Source organism: Canis lupus, chromosome 27 (genome assembly GCF_048164855.1).
Source record: "Canis lupus baileyi chromosome 27, mCanLup2.hap1, whole genome shotgun sequence".
Lineage (NCBI taxonomy): Eukaryota > Metazoa > Chordata > Mammalia > Carnivora > Canidae > Canis > Canis lupus.
In genome coordinates, this window is record NC_132864.1 from 22,924,178 (window position 1) to 22,942,254 (window position 18,077).

The window sequence follows — 18,077 nt, forward strand, 5'->3', positions numbered from 1 at the left end:
TTTTATCTTTAGATTTAGCTGTGAGAAAACCACTCAGCTAGGGAGATTGGATTGGGCTGGTGGTTTATGAAATTCCTTGCGGCGTCTGTTCCTCATTACTTGTAATTTCAAAGGCCAATGGGCTCCAGCTGGCTGAAAAAAATGTAAACTAAAAGTTTAAGGTTTAGCACTTTGTCAAATGCTCTTTGCTGTTGTTTGAGATACAAGCTGTTGTATATGGATAGCTATGTCTGAAATATTTACAATGACAAGGCAAGATCTTGTGAGTGAAGGTCCATAAATGACCTCTACTGTGCTGGGCCTAGAAGCAGCATCTCTCTAAAGCTTTTGAAATAGCCTTGAACTAAGTTATCCACAATTAAATAGCCAGCCAAGTCACAGGTTGCTTTCTGCAATGTCTTAGCAAAGCTCCTTAAAAACCATACGCTTAGTCCACATTCAAAATATTTTTGGCCTCATTTTAACATCAAACAAGGGACTGTATTAAGGAGACAAGAGCTCTGCCCAGCTCTGCCCCTTAGTACTAGAGGGGGTTAGGCTAGATAGTTTTCTTTTTTGGCTATAAAACCTCTCAAATGTGTTCTAATAAACTCTCCATAGAAAACACAAAAGCCAGGAGTTTGCTGGAACATTCTTTCATCAAGAGTTTGTTTTCTTCATGACAGGCACTGATAATCTGATCCAATAGTAGTTTTGGTAGAAGAGGACTGAGTGATGATAATGTATTTCCCTCACCACTCCTTTCCCCAAGAAGCAATCATGAATACCACACAAATTGTAAACTCATTTAGTGATTCAGTTCATAATCCTAGTTGTGATTGTTTGCCCTCTGACTTAGTCCTAGGCTGAGAGATTGACTCAGGTTGAGCTAGGACATTTTCTGGTTCAAATCATTGAGTTCAGATGATTCATTATCCCTCTGGAAGGCAGCACCAGTCCAGAAGCTACAAATGCACTTCAAAAATGAAAAGTAGTATTGGTTTTACCTTAACCACACACACGCTGCACAGCCAAGAAAAATTAGCAGGAGTTGAGCAAAAAGTACAAACCAAATACTTCTGGGAGAAGCCCTGAAACAGTTCCTAATGAAAGCTGCCAGAGAATGACAGGGATCTGTTTCTTCCACTTTGAGATTGGTCACATCAGAACATGAGTCCAAGGCACACGTCTTTAAGAGGAGATGTTCTGCTGCTGGTCTCATTACCAGGTTATTCTTCAGTTCCAGGCTTTCAACAGGATGTGACTGGTTCACACTCCAGAATGGTAAAGGAGTTACAGTTTGAAGCCAGAATGAATAGCCACAATGCCTGATGTGAGACTTTCATAAGTCACCTTCTCAAAACCTGCATCTTCTATCATCTCTCTGAATTCCTCCTAAAACACAAAGATATAGCAAAGATATACATGGATTTAAGCTCTAGGGCCTTTGTTGTAAAATACAAGTTTTGTACCTGAGATGGGAACTGTCGGATACTTTCTACAAGATATTGGTAGGACTTCCAATCTCCTGCAATGACCTCTCCCAGGACAGGAATGACCTGGAAGCTATATAGATCATAAAGCCTAAACAAAAAAGGCAAAAGATTACAATTAGAACATATCCCCTGATAAGGAGCAAGAAGGTATAAGCCTAGAGTTATAAATTCAAATGCCTTTAGGGGGCAAGTACCTGAAAGTAATGTGGGCCAAGCGCAAGACCAGTAGGGAGTGGTGAGGATGTGGTGACAGGTACCATTAGGAAGTAGCATAAAATGGAGAAGGGGCAGGTACGATTCCATTCTTGACTCCTGCCATGTAGGAATGTGTGCTTGCTAAGCGTTGTCTTATATGATTTCTCAAGTGAAGCTGGAAACTCAGATTTTTATGTGAAACTTAACTGATTTTTAAATATGAACATCTAAGTCAATTTTTAAAAGTACGATGATTCAAACCAAATACATCTGTGGGCCAACTTAGCCCCTGGTTGCTGGTTTGAAACTCTTCTGGCTTCGATGTCATTCAGAACTGGCTGATCTCTGAGGTGGCACTGTCCCTTCGAGACTCTGAACTATGAGGTTCTTGCTTATTGCTTACTGGTTACTTTCTGTCTGTTGTGGAACAGGAAACCCGTGGCCAGACAATGAGAATAAAGCCCTGTTAACAGTGCCAACCTGGATATGAGGGGGTTGTTCACTTGACTGAACTCCAGACAGAGAAACCGTCCTCCTGGCTTCAGGACTCGATGGGCTTCCTGGAGTGCCTGAGCAAGGCAAGGAACAAAAGAACACACTCAATTCTATTAGGCCAAAACAGCTTTACCTTTGATGGGCATTATAAAAGTTAGCATTTCCCATAGATCCCTTGTGCATTCTCAGTGGGAAAGCTGTAGTAGCAGAGATAACCCCACAGTAGCCTAAATTTTATAAGCATTCTGCTGCCCGCAAAGAGAAGGCCACTTGGAGTACTCTGATTGGTACAACCACATGGTGGCCAATTTCACATGCATCTCTTTATTATTTACTTGTTAAAAGCGTCTTTCAGGATTTTTTTTTCTCTTTATTTTTTAAAGTAAATGCTTTGACCAACATGGAGTTTGAACCTAAAACTCCGAGATCAAGAGTTGCATGTTCTACCGACAGAGTCAGCCAAGTGCCCCTACAATTACTTAAATTACAATGGCTATCCTCTTTAATCTAGGAATTTTACGTCAAGGAATCTAGCTTATAGAAATGCATCTATTGTAGGGGCACCTGGCTGGCTCAGACGGTTAAGCATCTGACTCTTGATTTTGGCTCAGGTCAAGATCTCAGGGTTGTGAGATCAGTCTCCATGCTGGGCATTGATCCTGCTTGTAATTCTTCCTCCCCATCCTCCAAACAAAACAAAACAAAACAAAACAAAAACCAATGCATCTTTGTAGAGATGACATGCATATAGATGTTATTCCCTGTAGCACCATTTGAACAGCACAAGATTAGAAACATCTTAATTATCAACGAGAGACTGGTTAAATGATGGAATGTCTGTGTATATGGAATTGATGCAGCTATTTAAAAAAAGGAAGAGCCAGGTCTCTCCATGTACTGACAGGAAAGATCTCCCAAGATACATTTTTAAGGGGAAAAAAGCAATGGGCAGAATATTTGTGTGTTTTTCATATGCTAATATTTGTATTAAAGGAAAAAACAAAACAATATTTATAAAACATCTTTGCAAAGGTACACAAGAAATTGATGTTTGGAGGCAGGGAGAGGAGGCACTGAATGGTCAGGACACACGGGTGAGAGGCATACTTTGCCTGATATGCCCTTTTGTACTTTGAACCTATTAAAAAATTTTTTTTAATTAAAAGAAATAATAAACTGGCTACATACAGGGCAGGCCATATGAACCAAGCTAAAGTACACCATAAAGATGTCCCACTAGAAGCAGAGGAACCAGGTAACTGGAGGCCCCTCCCCCCCCAATAATAGAAACAGAATATGGTTTGCACATTGTCTTCAAATGCTCTGGGGTAGTACTGAAGTAGAAATAAAGAAGAGCTGCATTAGGGGTGCCTGGCTGGCTCAGTCGGTACACTCTTGATCTCGGGGTTGTGAGTTGGAGCCCCACATTGGGTGCAGAGATGACTTAAAAATAAAATCTTAAAAAAAAAGCTGCATCAGATTAAGAGCTGAATGTTCCCTTCTCCCTATAGAGGAACCCATGACTCTAGGTACCTTCTGCCAAAATAAGTGTTTGAATGCCTTCTGTTGACCTTGGAAATGTCTCTGATCTGCAAACTCACAGGGTCAGACTTCACAAGTGAGCAGAAACAGATGGAATGCCAGCTCAAAGATGTAAAGACCAACTCAAGCATCAAAGGCTTCTATGGGGATCTGCTCCATGGTTTCAGTCTTTTTTAATTTCATGACTAGGAAAATTGGCAACTTCAAGGATTGAAGCCCCTAAACCTGAAACAGTCATTCCATTCAAGAGCTGGGCAGAGAGCAGAATCTCTCCCTCTTTCTTTGTTTCCTGTAGGGCCGCTCTGGAAGATCTAATAGCACAAGAGTCACACAAGCTGAGGATGCAGCCATACACACCTGATCGATGTGTGTGACATTCCGGATCCCAAAGGCAATAGTGTAAACATCAAACTTGTCATCATCAAAGGGCAGTTCTTCAGCATCTCCCAATACCCAAGCAAGTCCTGAAAGAGAAAATCATTCCTGGTCTCAGTGTGGATCTTTTCTGCACCTAGCAAACTGCCAAACCTGAGGTGGGCATTGTGGGAATCCTCTGATTTGTAGTCAGCCAAGCAGAAGTGTGGGTAGCCTGTGCACACCATTGGTGGCTAACTTCTGAGGGCAGTCTGTGGAATCTGAGACAAGCTCTGGGAGTCAGTGTCAGAAATGAACTGAATTGCTGGACACCTATTTGGTGTGGGAGAACTGGAGAACAGTTTGGTGCTGGGTAAATACCATAAGTGTAGTATCAGAAACCATCACACACCTGCCTTCATTGCTGGGTTCCTGGCCACTGTCTTCATGGTTTTGCCTTGGCTTGAGAATCTGAATTTCTTTTTTTTTTCTTTTTTTTAATTTTTATTTACTTATGATAGTCACAGAGAGAAAGAGAGAGAGAGAGAGAGAGAGAGAGAGGCAGAGACACAGGCAGAGGGAGAAGCAGGCTCCATGCAGGGAGCCCGACACGGGACTCCATCCCAGGTCTTCAGGATCGCGCCCTGGGCCAAAGGCAGGCGCCAAACTGCTGTGCCACCCAGGGATCCGGAGAATCTGAATTTCTTGAAGTTCAGCAGGAAACTCTTTCCCCAAGAGTTTTAGAATAGAACCTGATGAATACTTAGTTATGCCCACCCTGAAGCAATTTTTACCCAATTAAGTGTTTTGTGTAAAGCACCGTGGTTAAGATACCAGGTCTGGGGTTTAGACTGCCTGGTTTTTTGTTTTTTAAGATTTTATTTATTTATTCATGAGAAACACACAGAGAGAGGCAGAGACTAGAGAGGGAAGCAGGCTCCCCATGGGGAGCCCGATGTGGGACTCGATCCTGGGACTCTGGGACCACATCCTGAGCCAAAGGCAGGCGCTCAACCATTGAGCCATCCTGGCGTCCCCAGACTGTCTGGGTTTTATTTTTTATTTTTTATTTTTTTTTCTGTCTGGGTTTTAATTCCAGGAATTAAATAATCAGCTTCACCGATTATTAGCTGTATAATCTTGAATAAACTACTTTGCCTTAGTTTCCTTATCTGTAAGATGGAGTTAATAGTACCAACTTCAGAGGATCATTGGAAGTATTCTAAGTATGGAATTCAGCCTAGTTATATTGGTTCTTTTTTTAAAAAAATATTTTATTTATTTATTCATGAGAGACACACAGAAAGAGAGGCAGAGACACAGGCAGAGGGCAAAGCAGGCTCCATGCAGGGAGCCTGACGTGGGACTCAATCCTGGGTCTCTAGGATCAGGCCCTGGACAGCTCCCCGCCCCGGGCTGCCCTAGTTATATTGGTTCTATTGGAGAATCAAAGTATCTAGACCCCAAGTCTGGTCACAAATTCAGAAAACACCTCAGGGAAACCCTTAACAGGGTAGATATGTCCACTAAAAGATCCTGATTCGGCTCTAACATTATTCAACTTGCAGCAAACTAGACATAAAATACAATATAGAAGGAAGGCTCTATAGACGAAAGTAAATGAAAATCTTGGAGGGCAGCCCTGGTGGCTCACCGGTTTAGCACCGCCTTCAGCCCGGGGTGTGATCCTGGAGATCCGGGATCGAGTCCCACTTTAGGCTCCCTGTATGGAGCCTGCTTCTCCCTCTGCCTGTGTCTCTGCCTCTCCCTCTCTCTGTGTCTGTCATGAATAAATTAAAAAAAAAAAAAATCTTAAAAGAAAAAAAAAGAAAATCTTCTTGGAAAGCAAAGTAGCAGTATTTGACAAAATCCTTAAAAATAACCATACCCTGGGATCCCTGGGTGGCGCAGCGGTTTGGCGCCTGCCTTTGGCCCAGGGCGCAATCCTGGAGACCCAGGATCGAATCCCACGTCAGGCTCCTGGTGCATGGAGCCTGCTTCTCCCTCTGCCTATGTCTCTGCCTCTCTCTCTGTGACTATCATGGATAAAAAAAAAAAAAAGAAAAAAAAAAACATACCCTGGGGCGCCTGGGTGGCTCAGTTAGTTAGGCGTCAGACTCTTAGTTTCTGCTCAGGTCATGATCTGGAGATCCAGCCCCAGGTGGATCTGTGCTCAGTGGGGTGTCTGCTTTCCCTCTCTTCTTCCTTTGTCCCTCCCCCAGTTCCCACACTCTCTCAAATAAATGAATCTTTAAAAAAAAGTAACCATATTCTTTGAACCAGCTATTTGATTTTAGCAGGATGACACTGATAACATCATTATCATCATCATCATCGCAACTGCCCTGCCCTTGATGGCAGGGTTTGTATTATCACTTTACATACATTATTTTATCACGTTCTCATACTGACTCCATGGGATAGCTCTTACCATCATCTTCATGTTTTAGGTGAGTGGAGTATCAGAAAGGTTAAAGCAGCTAGTATCAGAAAGGTTAAAGCAGCTTGCCCAAGGTCACCCAGGTGGATTGGAACTCAGGTTTTTTTATCCCAGAGCTTCTGTTTTCAATAGCGATGGTACATAACCTCCACTACAAGGTGATTTTTATTCTGCTCTTTTACAGATGAGGTAATTGAGATCTAGAGAGTTTAAACACTTGTCCACAGTTATACAGTAGGTAGAAAAGTTAACAAGTACATGCAAAAATTTACAAATAAGGATATCATAATGTTGTGCCCTATGCAAAAGCATTAGAAAAAATGACAGATCAATTGGTTACTGATTATATAAATTGGTTATGTGAATCTTCATGACTCACATCCATACAGGAGAATATTGTAAATAATGATTTTAAGGAATTTTTAATGACGGAAAAATCTCATAATATAATGCTAATTTAGGGTAGGATAATAAATTGTATAAACAGGAAGTCTTTAATTTTATAAAAAGGAAACGATTAGGGAAAGCTAGGAAGGAAATAAAATACTGGGAGCATCTCTTGATGTTGGAATTATAGGTAAATCTCAATACTTTTCCAAAATCCAAAGTTCTCAAATATATCAATTTTTATAACCTACCAAATAATTTTTAAAAGATTTATTTATTTGACAGAGAGAGAGAGAGAGAGAGAGAGTGAGTGAAAGAGCAGAGGGAGCGGCACAGGGAGCAGGAGCCTGACTCAATCCCAGGACCCCGGGATCATGACCTGAGCCGAAGGCAGATGCTTAACTGTCTGAGCCACCTAGGCGCCTCCCTCTCAAATAAATTTTTTAAAGCTCCTGCCAACAGAGTTTCCATTTGGGGAGGAAGTGCTCCACATAAAATGTAAATAAAACACACAACAGTGCTACACACAAATACATCTTTCACACATCACCTTACTATTACAAAATAATTTCTAGGATCCTCCTTAGTTTCAACTCTTTTTGCAGGATATGTTTGACAAAGGCATCATTGTTGGGCATTGCTAGAGCAAGGAGGAAAGGTAAGGAAAACTGTCTTCTGCAGCACTTGGTAATTCCTATGTCAGTGGGTTTGTCTTGGCAGTGAGAAGAGGTTGAAAGGCAAGCTATGCTATGGAAGGGATGATTCCAGAAATGGAACATCGCCTATCATTTCTCTCTTCATTCTCCACTCTCTATGGCTGAGCACCAGAGGGAAGGGGAACACGTTTTTCAGTAGGAGTAAGGAAACATAGTGCCTTTGTCTAAAAACACTAGGGACTGTCTGCTTTTTGATCAGCATTGATGGTTAACAAAAGAGCCCTTCATCTTGGAGGCCAAGTGGGTTGTGGTCTGTCTAGGCAGCTCAGTCCGGGGGTGGGGGGGCGGGGAGGAAGAAGAATTGAACTACAATAACCATAGACACTCCCGGTGGGGGAGGGAGAGGACAGGACCCCTGATGCTGACCTGAGGGACTTTTATTTTCTGTCCCAGACCACTGTCTCTGCTGGTGGCTGCCTGCAGTGCTTAGCCATCTGGGGAGAGGGCAGTGCAGTGGCTCTGGGAAGCTGGGTGAATGTGGTACAGCTGCCCCATTGTGACTTCTACTGGATAAAGTTCGGTGAAAAGTATTTTAAAAGATGAAGATGGACAGCGAAATGGGAAATCTACATCTTTAAGCTAGGGCACAAATTGTCCAGTTTCAGGGTGTAGTGAGTTCCCAGAGACATGTAGTCACTCTCCTTTTTTTTTTTTTTTTTTTTTTTTTGTAGTCACTCTCCTATCTGCTGCTGAGAGTAGTACTGTTTCCAGGTGTTTAACTCTACCAGTTGGGCCCTCTGAGGAACAGATGCCCAGAGGAGGGAAGCATGCAAAAGGGATTTGGGGGGAGGATGTAAGGGAGAACACCTTGGGAAGATAAAAGGAAGAGGAGGCAGGACTGAGCTGGGGGAAGCCTGGAGACCCTAGTATAGATCTGATAAAGCCTTTGCCAACCCATAGGGAGCTCGGGAGCACAGCCAGGAAAGAGCCTCATAGGGAAGCTGAGGCAGAGCTAAAAGGCTGTAAAAGCTGGTGGCTGCCCGCTGCCTGCATTCCCGTGTCTAAAGGGCATGTTCCTGCTATAAGTGCAGAGCCCCTTCTCAGCTTCCACATCAGTCAAACTCTGAGCACCCATGAGGAACGGGATGGCTCCCAACAACCAGGGCACTGGGATCAGCAGGGGGTTGCTGGCAACTGAAGGCAAAACTTCCATCTCACAGTCCAAGAGCTGAGATCCTAGACTCAAGCTCTGAGCCTGGGTCTGCCATTGAAAAGTTGTGTTACTCAGGGCGCCTGGGGGGCTCAGTCGGTTAAGCGTATGCCTTTGGCTCGGGTCATGATCTCAGGGTCCTGGGGTCAAGCCCTGCATCATCCAGCTCCCTGCTCGGTGGGGAGTCTGCTTCTCCCTCTGCCTCCTGCTCCCCCTGCTTGTGCTCTCCAGCTCTGTCTCTCTCAAATGAATAAATAAAATATTTAAAAATAAACAAATAAAAGTTGTGCTCCTTGGGTAAGGGCCCTTCAGCTCTTTGGGCTGTGATTATCAGCTCTGTCACATGGGGCGGATAATCAGACTGCCTCCCTGGGTTGCCAGAATAACACATGTAACAGCACTCAAACTGGCTTCAGCCACACCAATCATCTTTGACTTCTGCCTATTGGTTCATTTTTTAAAATAAAGCACTTTAACATTTTATATATCCCATCTTATTTCATAAATACACAAACATTTCTGCCATGTCCACCCTCCCTAGTACTTGCCAGCTTTGTAGCCCTGGGCACGGGCTTTCTGCTTTCCAATCTTTAGCATCTCCTTGTTGATGTCGCAGACCACGACCCGGGAACCGCCCAAGGGGTCCTCTTCATTTTGGTACTTTTTGGCAATTTCTTCCCAGGATAAATTTTGCTGGGCCCGTAACTGCCTCTTCTGCTTTCCCTTATGCTGGGCCTGGACATAATTAAGGAACCGGAAGGCAATGTCACCTGTGGGAAGCCAAAAGGAGGAAAGATGCAAACACAAACACAAATGCGAACCCAACATTTCCAAAACCCAAACAGAGCAACAAAGGTACAGGATTTGAGGAGTGTACAAAAATTGAAGTTTCTCTTTATTTCAATGGTAACTTAAAAAAATAATTTAACTTCTAGTACTTTTTTTAAGATTTTATTTTAAAGTAATCTCTCTACCCAACATGGGGCTCAAACCTATGACCTCAGCATCAAGAGTGGCATGCTCTATTGACTGAGCCAGCCAGGTGCGCGGGTAACTTCTAATATTCTTAAAAACTTTTTAAAAAATTGCCTAAGTAATACATGGACACATTATCACTATAAAAGACTCACCCAAATATTTAGGAAAAAACATAAAAGTTGCATTTTCTCTCCACACCCTCTCCAGACCTAACCTGTGCTAACTCCTTAGTGTAGAACCCTATTAGTCTAATAATTGTTACCAAAGCAACATGAGGGTATAGTTACCAGCAAGGATCCCCTGCTCCACCACTTCCTATGCCTAGTTCAGCTCCCCAGGAACCATCTTTCTTAACCCTTTCAGCTGGGCTTTCTGTTGGTTCCAGCTCTTTCTTTACTTACCAAATTTATAATGATATATTGTTCCTCATCTCTGGATGCCTCTACTTCCCAATATATTTAGATCACATTTTTTTTTAAAGATTTTATTTACTTATTCATGAGAGACACAGAGAAGGAGGCAAAGACATAGGCAGAGGGAGAAGCAGGCTCCCAGTGGAGAGCCTGATGCAGGACTTGATCCCAGGACTCCGGGATCATGACCTAAGCCAAAGGCAGATGCTCAACTGCTGAGCCACCCAAGTGCCCCTAGATCACATTTCATAGTCCATCATAGATTCCTTTGGGAACTAGAATAACAGACTAATATTATATTTCTATGTCATCAATTACAGATGGTACCTCTTAAATCCCTTCAACCTTCTACTGTGTGTACTTTTACTGTCAAGACTGATAACATAGTTTGTTCTTTTTTAAAAAAAATTTTTGTTCATGAGAGATACAGGCAGAGAGGCAGAGACATAGGCAGAGGGAGAAGCAGGCTCCCACTGGGGAGCCTGATGCAGGACTTGATCCCACGGTTCCTGGATCACAACCTGAGCCAAAGGCAGACGCTCAACCACTGAGCCACCCAGGTGCCCCGACATATTGTTTGTTCTACAGCTATAGGTATGTCTTCTGTGCTTTGTTGTTTGGAGTTTAAAAGCTAAAAATCAAAAGTGTTTATGTTATTGTGACCAGGTAAATACTGTTTGGGCCAAGCCAATGTTTTCTAGGATCCCACTTCCTTTCTTATAGTGCTGTTTGTCTTTTTCTTATACTAGTTGACAGAAATATATCCTCAAGTTTTTCTAGTTTCTCCAACTAATTAGGTATTCTCTAGTTACTTTTCTATATGTTTAAATATTGTATATATATACTCCTATGAAACAACTTAAAAACATACATGGGGATATTATACGCATAGTCATACAACTCATTTTCTTTCTCCTCCTACAGAATATGTCTTTGAGAACTTTCCATCAGTATTTATAGGTTTTCCACATTCTTTTAAATAGCTACATGGTATTTCATAGAATGGGTGTATCTTAATTTAAAACAATTTCTTTACTGAGGCAGAAATAGGTTATTTCCAAGTTTTCACTACTACTAAAAATGATGCAGTGAGCATATCTATACTATATATTCTTAAAATGTCTTTTTTAATATAAGGGATTACCTTCTAACTACAGCGTACAGTAGTGCTATGGGTTAAGGCATAGATATAGGCAGCTCAATAGCTGTAGCTGTATCTTTGTGCAAACTTAAAAAAATTTTTTTTTTAGACTAGGCATGTAGAATTGGAACTGTGGGATCCTAGACTAAAGATTTTAGATTTTAATAGATTCTGTTAAATTGTCCTCCACTGAGCAAGGTATCTTTTTTTTAAATTTAATTTTATTTATGATAGTCAGAGAGAGAGAGAGAGAGAGAGAGAGGCAGAGACACAGGCAGAGGGAGGAGCAGGCTCCATGCACCGGGAGCCCGATGTGGGATTCGATCCCGGGTCTCCAGGATCATGCCCTGGGCCAAAGGCAGGCGCCAAACCGTTGCGCCACCCAGGGATCCCCTTTTTTTTTTTTTTTAATTAGAAAAATTATTTATTTCTGCTCCTTTCATACATCTTATTGTGCAGAAACAGTCTCACACATATCTGAATAATGTACTGTCACACTGTTTAAAGGCAAAGCACCATAGGTAAAGCTGATCAGAGTTCTCAGCTTATGGGATCTCGCTTCCTGATTTTACATTAATTTTTGAAAGTCAGAAATGTCATCTCCACAAAATGTTAAGGGGGCTGTAAGAAATAATCACTGTATTCAATATTATAGTTGTGGAGATGGGAGTATATTTTCTTTAAGAAATGAAAAACTAAGAAGAAAATGCCACTAAACATCATTGGTGTATCAGTACAAGCCAGCAGGAGAAATACTGTGAGAAATTTGTCTCTTTGATACCAAGAAGACATTCTAGTTCAAGCTTTAATATGATTCCTATTTCTCACGAGATGCTTCTTTTCTGCTGCTTCACTCTTTTTCCATATTTCACATCAGAGGATTGGTACAGCCTTAAAGCTTCATTAACAGGAGCAAATCCAATATCCACGGATTTCTTGTCAAAAGGCATTTTTTAACCCATCAGGTAGCCCGGCAGTTTCATTCTCATGAATACTCTAGCCATGAAAAAACTCAATAGGACACAGACGAATCCAATGAATAGAAGAAATCTATTGAGTTTTGGAATGTTTGGTGCATTCGATCGGTCCAGGATTATGAAGCCTAAACCTCCCATTGTAAACAGGAAGCTGGATGCAAGTCCTTCCATAATATACTGTCCATTTACTCTGTAGGCCAAGAAAGCTACTGGTCTCTGATGTCCATGTTCATCAGTCATAGAACCAACACTTGGAGGTTCAACAATAACATCATAAATTATTCCTCCGGTGATGAGGAAGACACCACCACCAGAGCGTACACCGTCATGGCCGACGGCATGTGCACCCAGGGCGGCTTCTTCAGCTTCAGGTTGGGGCATTCGAGCACTAAGAACGGTACACGGTACAAGGTCTCCATGTTGGTGGCGGCAGGGGTTTCTCTCCCGACCTGAGCAAGGTATCTTACTACCTTCTGAGCTTCCACTGGGGAGAGGACCACACCAGCAAAGCCAAACATAAACGTGTTTCACACAGAGAGATTGTCCTACTGTAATTTGTTATATTATTCTGTTGGTATAGATTATCACATCATTACATTATATGACACATTTTTCTGTGATTTAGCATATACATTAACCATGTAATAACATCACCAAAATGCATTTTAGAAACCCATGACATTTTTCTTCCTAAATATCTAGTGTGCAAAGGACCATGCATAAACTGAGCTTTTGAATTCTGATATGATAGTGGATTAGGCATAAAAGGTTGTCTAGGGGAGCCTGGGTCGCTCAGTCAGTTAAGCATCTGCCTTCAGCTCAGGTCATGATCCTGGGGTCCTGGGTCCCCGCATGTGGCTCCCTGCTCAGTGGGGAGTGTGCTTCTCTCTCTCCCTCTGCCACCTCCACCCCATTTGTGCTGTCTGGCTCTATTGCTCTGTCAAATAAAAAAAAAAGAAAGAAAGAAAAGGTTGTCTAGAAAGTTTATAGAATATGATAAAGGGCATCCCCCCAAAGAACGGGAAAGCGAATTAAAGGTTAAACAGAAAATAAAACAGTCATTCACATCGTAAGATGTCACTGGAGCAAAAAAGTAATCTTTTTACTTTGGAACCTTGTGCATTTTAGAAAAAATGACAGGCATAAACCTGATACTTTGTGCTTTCTGAGTGACATTTACTTAAAAAGAGTAAAGCTTTCTTAGAAGTGTATTGATTTCCAATGACCATCTTCAGCCTAATGGTAGGTAAGCTAGCTCATCCCAACAAAAGACACTAATTTCTATAAAAGGTGCTCAGTAATCCTCAAGGATACTCTAGACATTACCTGTGCCTCCAGCAACATCGAGCAGCTGGGTTCCAGGAAACGGGCGCATCTTGCAGAGCAGCAAATCCTTCCAAATACGATGGATACCAAGACTCATCATATCATTCATTACATCATACTTCTTGGCCACACTTTCAAACACATGATAGACTGACAGGAGAAATACAACACAATTGTGCTATTAACAAAATTAACTTGAGGAAGTCCTAAATGAAAGAAGTTGAAGCTTTTCTTCTCTAAATTTGCCTTTTTCAGGTGAAGTTAAGTTATACTGCTTGATGCCCATATCTACCCCTTAACCTCCTTTTGAAAAAGGCTTAAGTTATTTCATGTAAGAAGCCAACCTCTTTTCTGCCATCCTAGTTACCTTTAGTGGTCCTTTAGTGGACCTAGGACCATGACCCCATAACAACGCATTCACCTACATGGTACTAAGTAGGTTCCATTTCTTAGAGAATAGAGGGCATAGAATTTTTCTAATGGTTATTATAATAGAAAACAACAAAATCATTAGAAATCCATGACTAATGGATGGAGAGGCCTCAGTTCGTCCCTGCCTGGATCACAGAGAAAAACCTCAGGTACAATTGGGTGGGTAGATGAATGGCCAGATGTAAATCAGGGCCAAGCCACACTGCATAGGGTCCTCATAAATCTTCTCATAAATCTGATAGGATCAAGGGAGAATGTGGAATCTGGGCTAGTGGGAGAAGGAATTTACGATCTAAGGCACTTTAAAGTGGGGTGCCTGGATGGCTCAGTGGTGGAGTCTTTGGCTCAGGTCGTGATCCCCCTGTTATGGAGTCTTGCCGGCATCAGGCTCCCTGCAGGGAGCCTGCTTCTCTCTCTGCCTCTCACTCTGTGTCTCTCATAAATAAATAATTTTTTTTTTTTTTTAAATAAGGCACTTTAAAGCACAGGCTACATTTTAACTTCTTTACACCTGTTTTTCTGCCCATAAGATGAAAAAATCAGTGTCCGTTCCCTATCACCCTGTCATAAGGCAGAATTAGGTAATGAATGAAGGGGAGATGCTTTGAGTTTATCAGATGAAAGTGCTGCATAGATTCAAAACATCACATCTTCTGCTGAATTAGCTGAGTATAGAGCTCCCCCGAACTCAATCTTGAATGCCTTTCTTAACCCCAGGGTCTGCTTTTTTTGTTTTGGGGGTATTCACGGGCACTAAAGATCAACCCACCAAATATAAGCAATCTTTGCTTTGCATGGTTCTGATATACGTGAATTTCAGTGACTGTGGCTTAGTTAAATAACAACAGTCCCCCAGCAACATCATTCAAGTGCAATGGTGTATTAACTGTGAGTAACTGCATAAAGTACAAACTTCGCAGGTAGTCTTCAGCCCATAAATCACTCTGTAAATGACAGACATGCATCATGATCAGTAGCCAATCATGTCACTTCTTTCAGTTCGAAGTTGGTAGGTCATTACACATCAGTCATTCAGGTCACACACAAACAGCAAAGCATGTAGTTGTGTCACCTCCTTATCTCTTAGTTGTAAACACATGTGGTATTTTACAAAACTACATCATTGAAAGAAGAAATTGGCCATGAAAATGAAAGCACCACAAAGAAATTAAAAATAGTAATACTGGAAGTGAAATGTCCATGGGATTATAGACCAACAGCTGACTGTGCGAATGTCAATACTCAAGAGACTCTAGATATGCAGCTGGAAGAACTATGTGAAGATGAACTTATGGACATAAATGAGAATGTGGTTGTGATGAAAAGGTAGATGTCCCAGAGGAAATGATGCCAGCAAAAAATCTCACACTAAAGGAATTCTTGGAGATATTTCATGACACTGACAGTGAAAGGATAAAATGTTACAAGCTGACTAAAATTTAGAAAAGAGTATGGCAATTTGCCAAGGCATAGAGAAGATGCTTGCTCCCTTCTGTAAATCATATGACCAGAAGGTAGCAAACACTGTTCAAACTACTCTTGGCATATTTTTTTATGAAGCATAAAACAGCTTAATGTTTCTAATTTTTTTATTAGAATTTTAACTTAATTAAAAACAAGCTTAAAATTTAAAAAAATCTAATTACATTAGGTTAAAATTAAACCTAATTTTAAATTATAGTTTGCTAAATGTTAATTTTACTATTTATTTCTTTTCTCTATACATTTATAACTAACAGTAAGAGAGTTTTTGATGTTCAATCGTTTTTTAATATTTTTTAAAGTAAACTCTGTGCCCAATGTGGGGCTTAAACTCACAACCCTGAGATCAAGTGTCTCTTGCTTCACTGACAGAGCCAGCCAGGCACCCCTGATGTTCAATAATTTTTAGAAGTCATAGAACAGTTGTAATTTTTCCCATTAACTGTTAATATCATACTGCATGATTTCAGCATGCATGGTCATTTTTACAGTCCTGTGCTATTGTGCAAAGGGAAGATTGCCTGTACTTTTTTAAAGATTTTATTTATTTATTCATGAGAGTCACAGAGAGAGGGGCAGAGACATAGACAGAGGGAGAAGCAGGCTCCATGCAGGGAGCGTGATGTGGGACTTGATCCCAGGACCCTGGGATCAGGCCCTGAGCCAAAGGCAGACACTCAACTGCTGAGCCATCCAGGTGTCCCAGTTGTCAGGCTTTTAATGTGCACCAGGCACTGAAGATATAGACATGAATGAGCCACTATCCTAGCTTTCTGGGGATTCACAGTCCAGTGAAATAAATGTTAATTTAAGGAGGCCCCTGGGTGGCTTAGCGGTTGACTCCCCTGCAGGGAGTCTGCTACTTCCTATGCCTGTCTCTCTGTGTCTCTCATGAATAAATAAAATCTTTAAAAAATAAAATAAATATTCAAAGAGTTACAGTAGAGCTATGTATTTAGTAAGGCTGAGTTGAGAAGAAAGATAACGTAGTAGTCCTTAAGAGGGTGGGCTATTCCATTGTGAATTCCTTCTGTTTATTTCCTGGATGACCACAGGCCTAGTGAAGGAAACTGTCTGAGCCTCAACATACCCACCTGTTAAATGGGCATAATACCTCCCCATTATAAATGGTACAGTTGGAGTTATATAACAGTCCTTTTCCTTTCCCATGCCTGTAGCACAATGCTGGACACAAAGAAACTGTTCAACAGTACCTAACCCTTATTGGGCAATTAGGAAGTGCCAGGCATTGTTCATAATACTTTAATGTATGAAGTAATCTAACCCTCATTGTAACTCTAAGAGAAAGGTTACTATTATTTCTACTTATACAATTTGAAAGCTGAGGCACAGCGAAGATAGTTTCCTCCTTCCTTTCTTTTAAAAAATGGTCCATCTTGGCATCCCGGGTGGCTCACCGGTTTAGCGCTGCCTTAGGCCCAGGGCGTGATCCTGGAGACTCGGGATCGAGCCCACATCAGGCTCCCTGCATGGAGCCTGCTTCTCTCTCTGCCTGTGTCTCTGCCTCTCTCTCTGCATCTCTCTGTGTCTCTCATGGATAAATAAATAAAATCTTAAAAAAAAAAAAATGGTCCATCTCTTTAGCAAGTGAAGAACATGAACTCTGCAGTCATACCAAAGTGGGTTGGAATACTGGTTCGGCCACTTACTACATTAAATTGGGCAAGTTCTTGTTTAATTTCTAAGTCTCAATTTCCTCATGTGTAGCTTGGGGATAACGATAGCATCGTCAGGAGGTTGAAATGAGAATTGGGAACAATATCTGCATGGTGCCTGGCACGTCATAAACACCCAATTTGGGGGATTTAGTGATAATTACTGTGTTTAACAAGAGGAGGCATCTAAGCTCTGCGATGTCAGGCCGGGGGCGGAGGATTCCTCGGAGGTCAGGCTACCGCATACGAGTCAAAACGACGTCAAAATCAATTCCCAGCTGAGCAGAAGAAACTAGATCGCAGATCCCTCCATCCGCCCTCTCGCCCCTTTCACCTTTGCCCCTCTTCTCCTCCTCCGAAACAGTCTCAAACCCGAAATGTGTTTCCGTTGCCGGCTTCTCTTGGGACAAGTGCCGGGCACCCAGCGGACCGCTGGGCCAGGAGCTACAAAGCCCGGAAAGCCGGCAGCATCGCATCACCCGCGACCACCTACGACCGCAGTAGCTCCATAGAGCGCAACTCCTGTGGGTCGCCATCTTGGCAATGGGAGGGCAGAACAGATCGCACGTAGAATTGCGCCACTAGAGGGCCAACGGCGGCCGGTAGGAGACATTATTAGCCGAACGCGTCCTGAAAACCTTTGCTAGGGAATTAAGTGTGATTCCTGGGATTCAAAGGCTACTTAGTTTTTGAGTACCGGAAATCCCTTCTTCTCTCTTCCCACTTGAATATAGAATTGACCAGAAAGGAAGGGACCTTAGGATGAGCCCACAATCACCTCTCCGCGACCATGTCTCTGAATCTTGTCAGCCAGCAGTTATGAATGCTAACTCGAAAGACACCCAATAACTCTCGTTTTCTGGTACAGAAGTAGGAAACTAAAGTATGGTGTGGTTAC

At 42.0% G+C, this 18,077-nt stretch overlaps 1 protein-coding gene, 1 long non-coding RNA gene and 1 pseudogene across 5 annotated transcripts; 1 reads left to right on the forward strand and 2 right to left on the reverse strand.

The window, feature by feature from the left end:
* Positions 1 to 619: 619 nt before the first annotated feature.
* COQ5 (coenzyme Q5, methyltransferase) lies at positions 620 to 17,757 on the reverse strand. Of its 4 annotated transcripts, none has more exons than XM_072802803.1 (7): positions 17,514 to 17,757; positions 13,590 to 13,739; positions 9,303 to 9,524; positions 4,065 to 4,171; positions 2,151 to 2,239; positions 1,452 to 1,563; positions 620 to 1,374 (listed from the first exon to the last, which is right to left on the reverse strand). In XM_072802803.1, the coding sequence occupies exons 1-7, from the start codon at positions 17,713 to 17,715 to the stop codon at positions 1,273 to 1,275; spliced, it is 984 nt and encodes a 327-aa protein (XP_072658904.1). In that variant the 5' UTR covers positions 17,716 to 17,757; the 3' UTR covers positions 620 to 1,272. The 4 variants fall into 4 exon arrangements, with proteins under 4 accessions (XP_072658904.1, XP_072658906.1, XP_072658905.1 ...); XM_072802805.1 differs by having other exon boundaries at positions 17,344 to 17,724; XM_072802804.1 differs by lacking the exon at positions 13,590 to 13,739 and having other exon boundaries at positions 17,514 to 17,748.
* On the forward strand, positions 4,247 to 17,667 carry LOC140619437 (uncharacterized). The gene is made up of 2 exons (XR_012019343.1): positions 4,247 to 10,739; positions 12,460 to 17,667. It is a non-coding gene; the product is annotated as an uncharacterized lncRNA (long non-coding RNA).
* Positions 9,407 to 13,730, reverse strand: LOC140619427 (oligosaccharyltransferase complex subunit OSTC-like; annotated as a pseudogene).
* Positions 17,758 to 18,077: the final 320 nt, after the last annotated feature.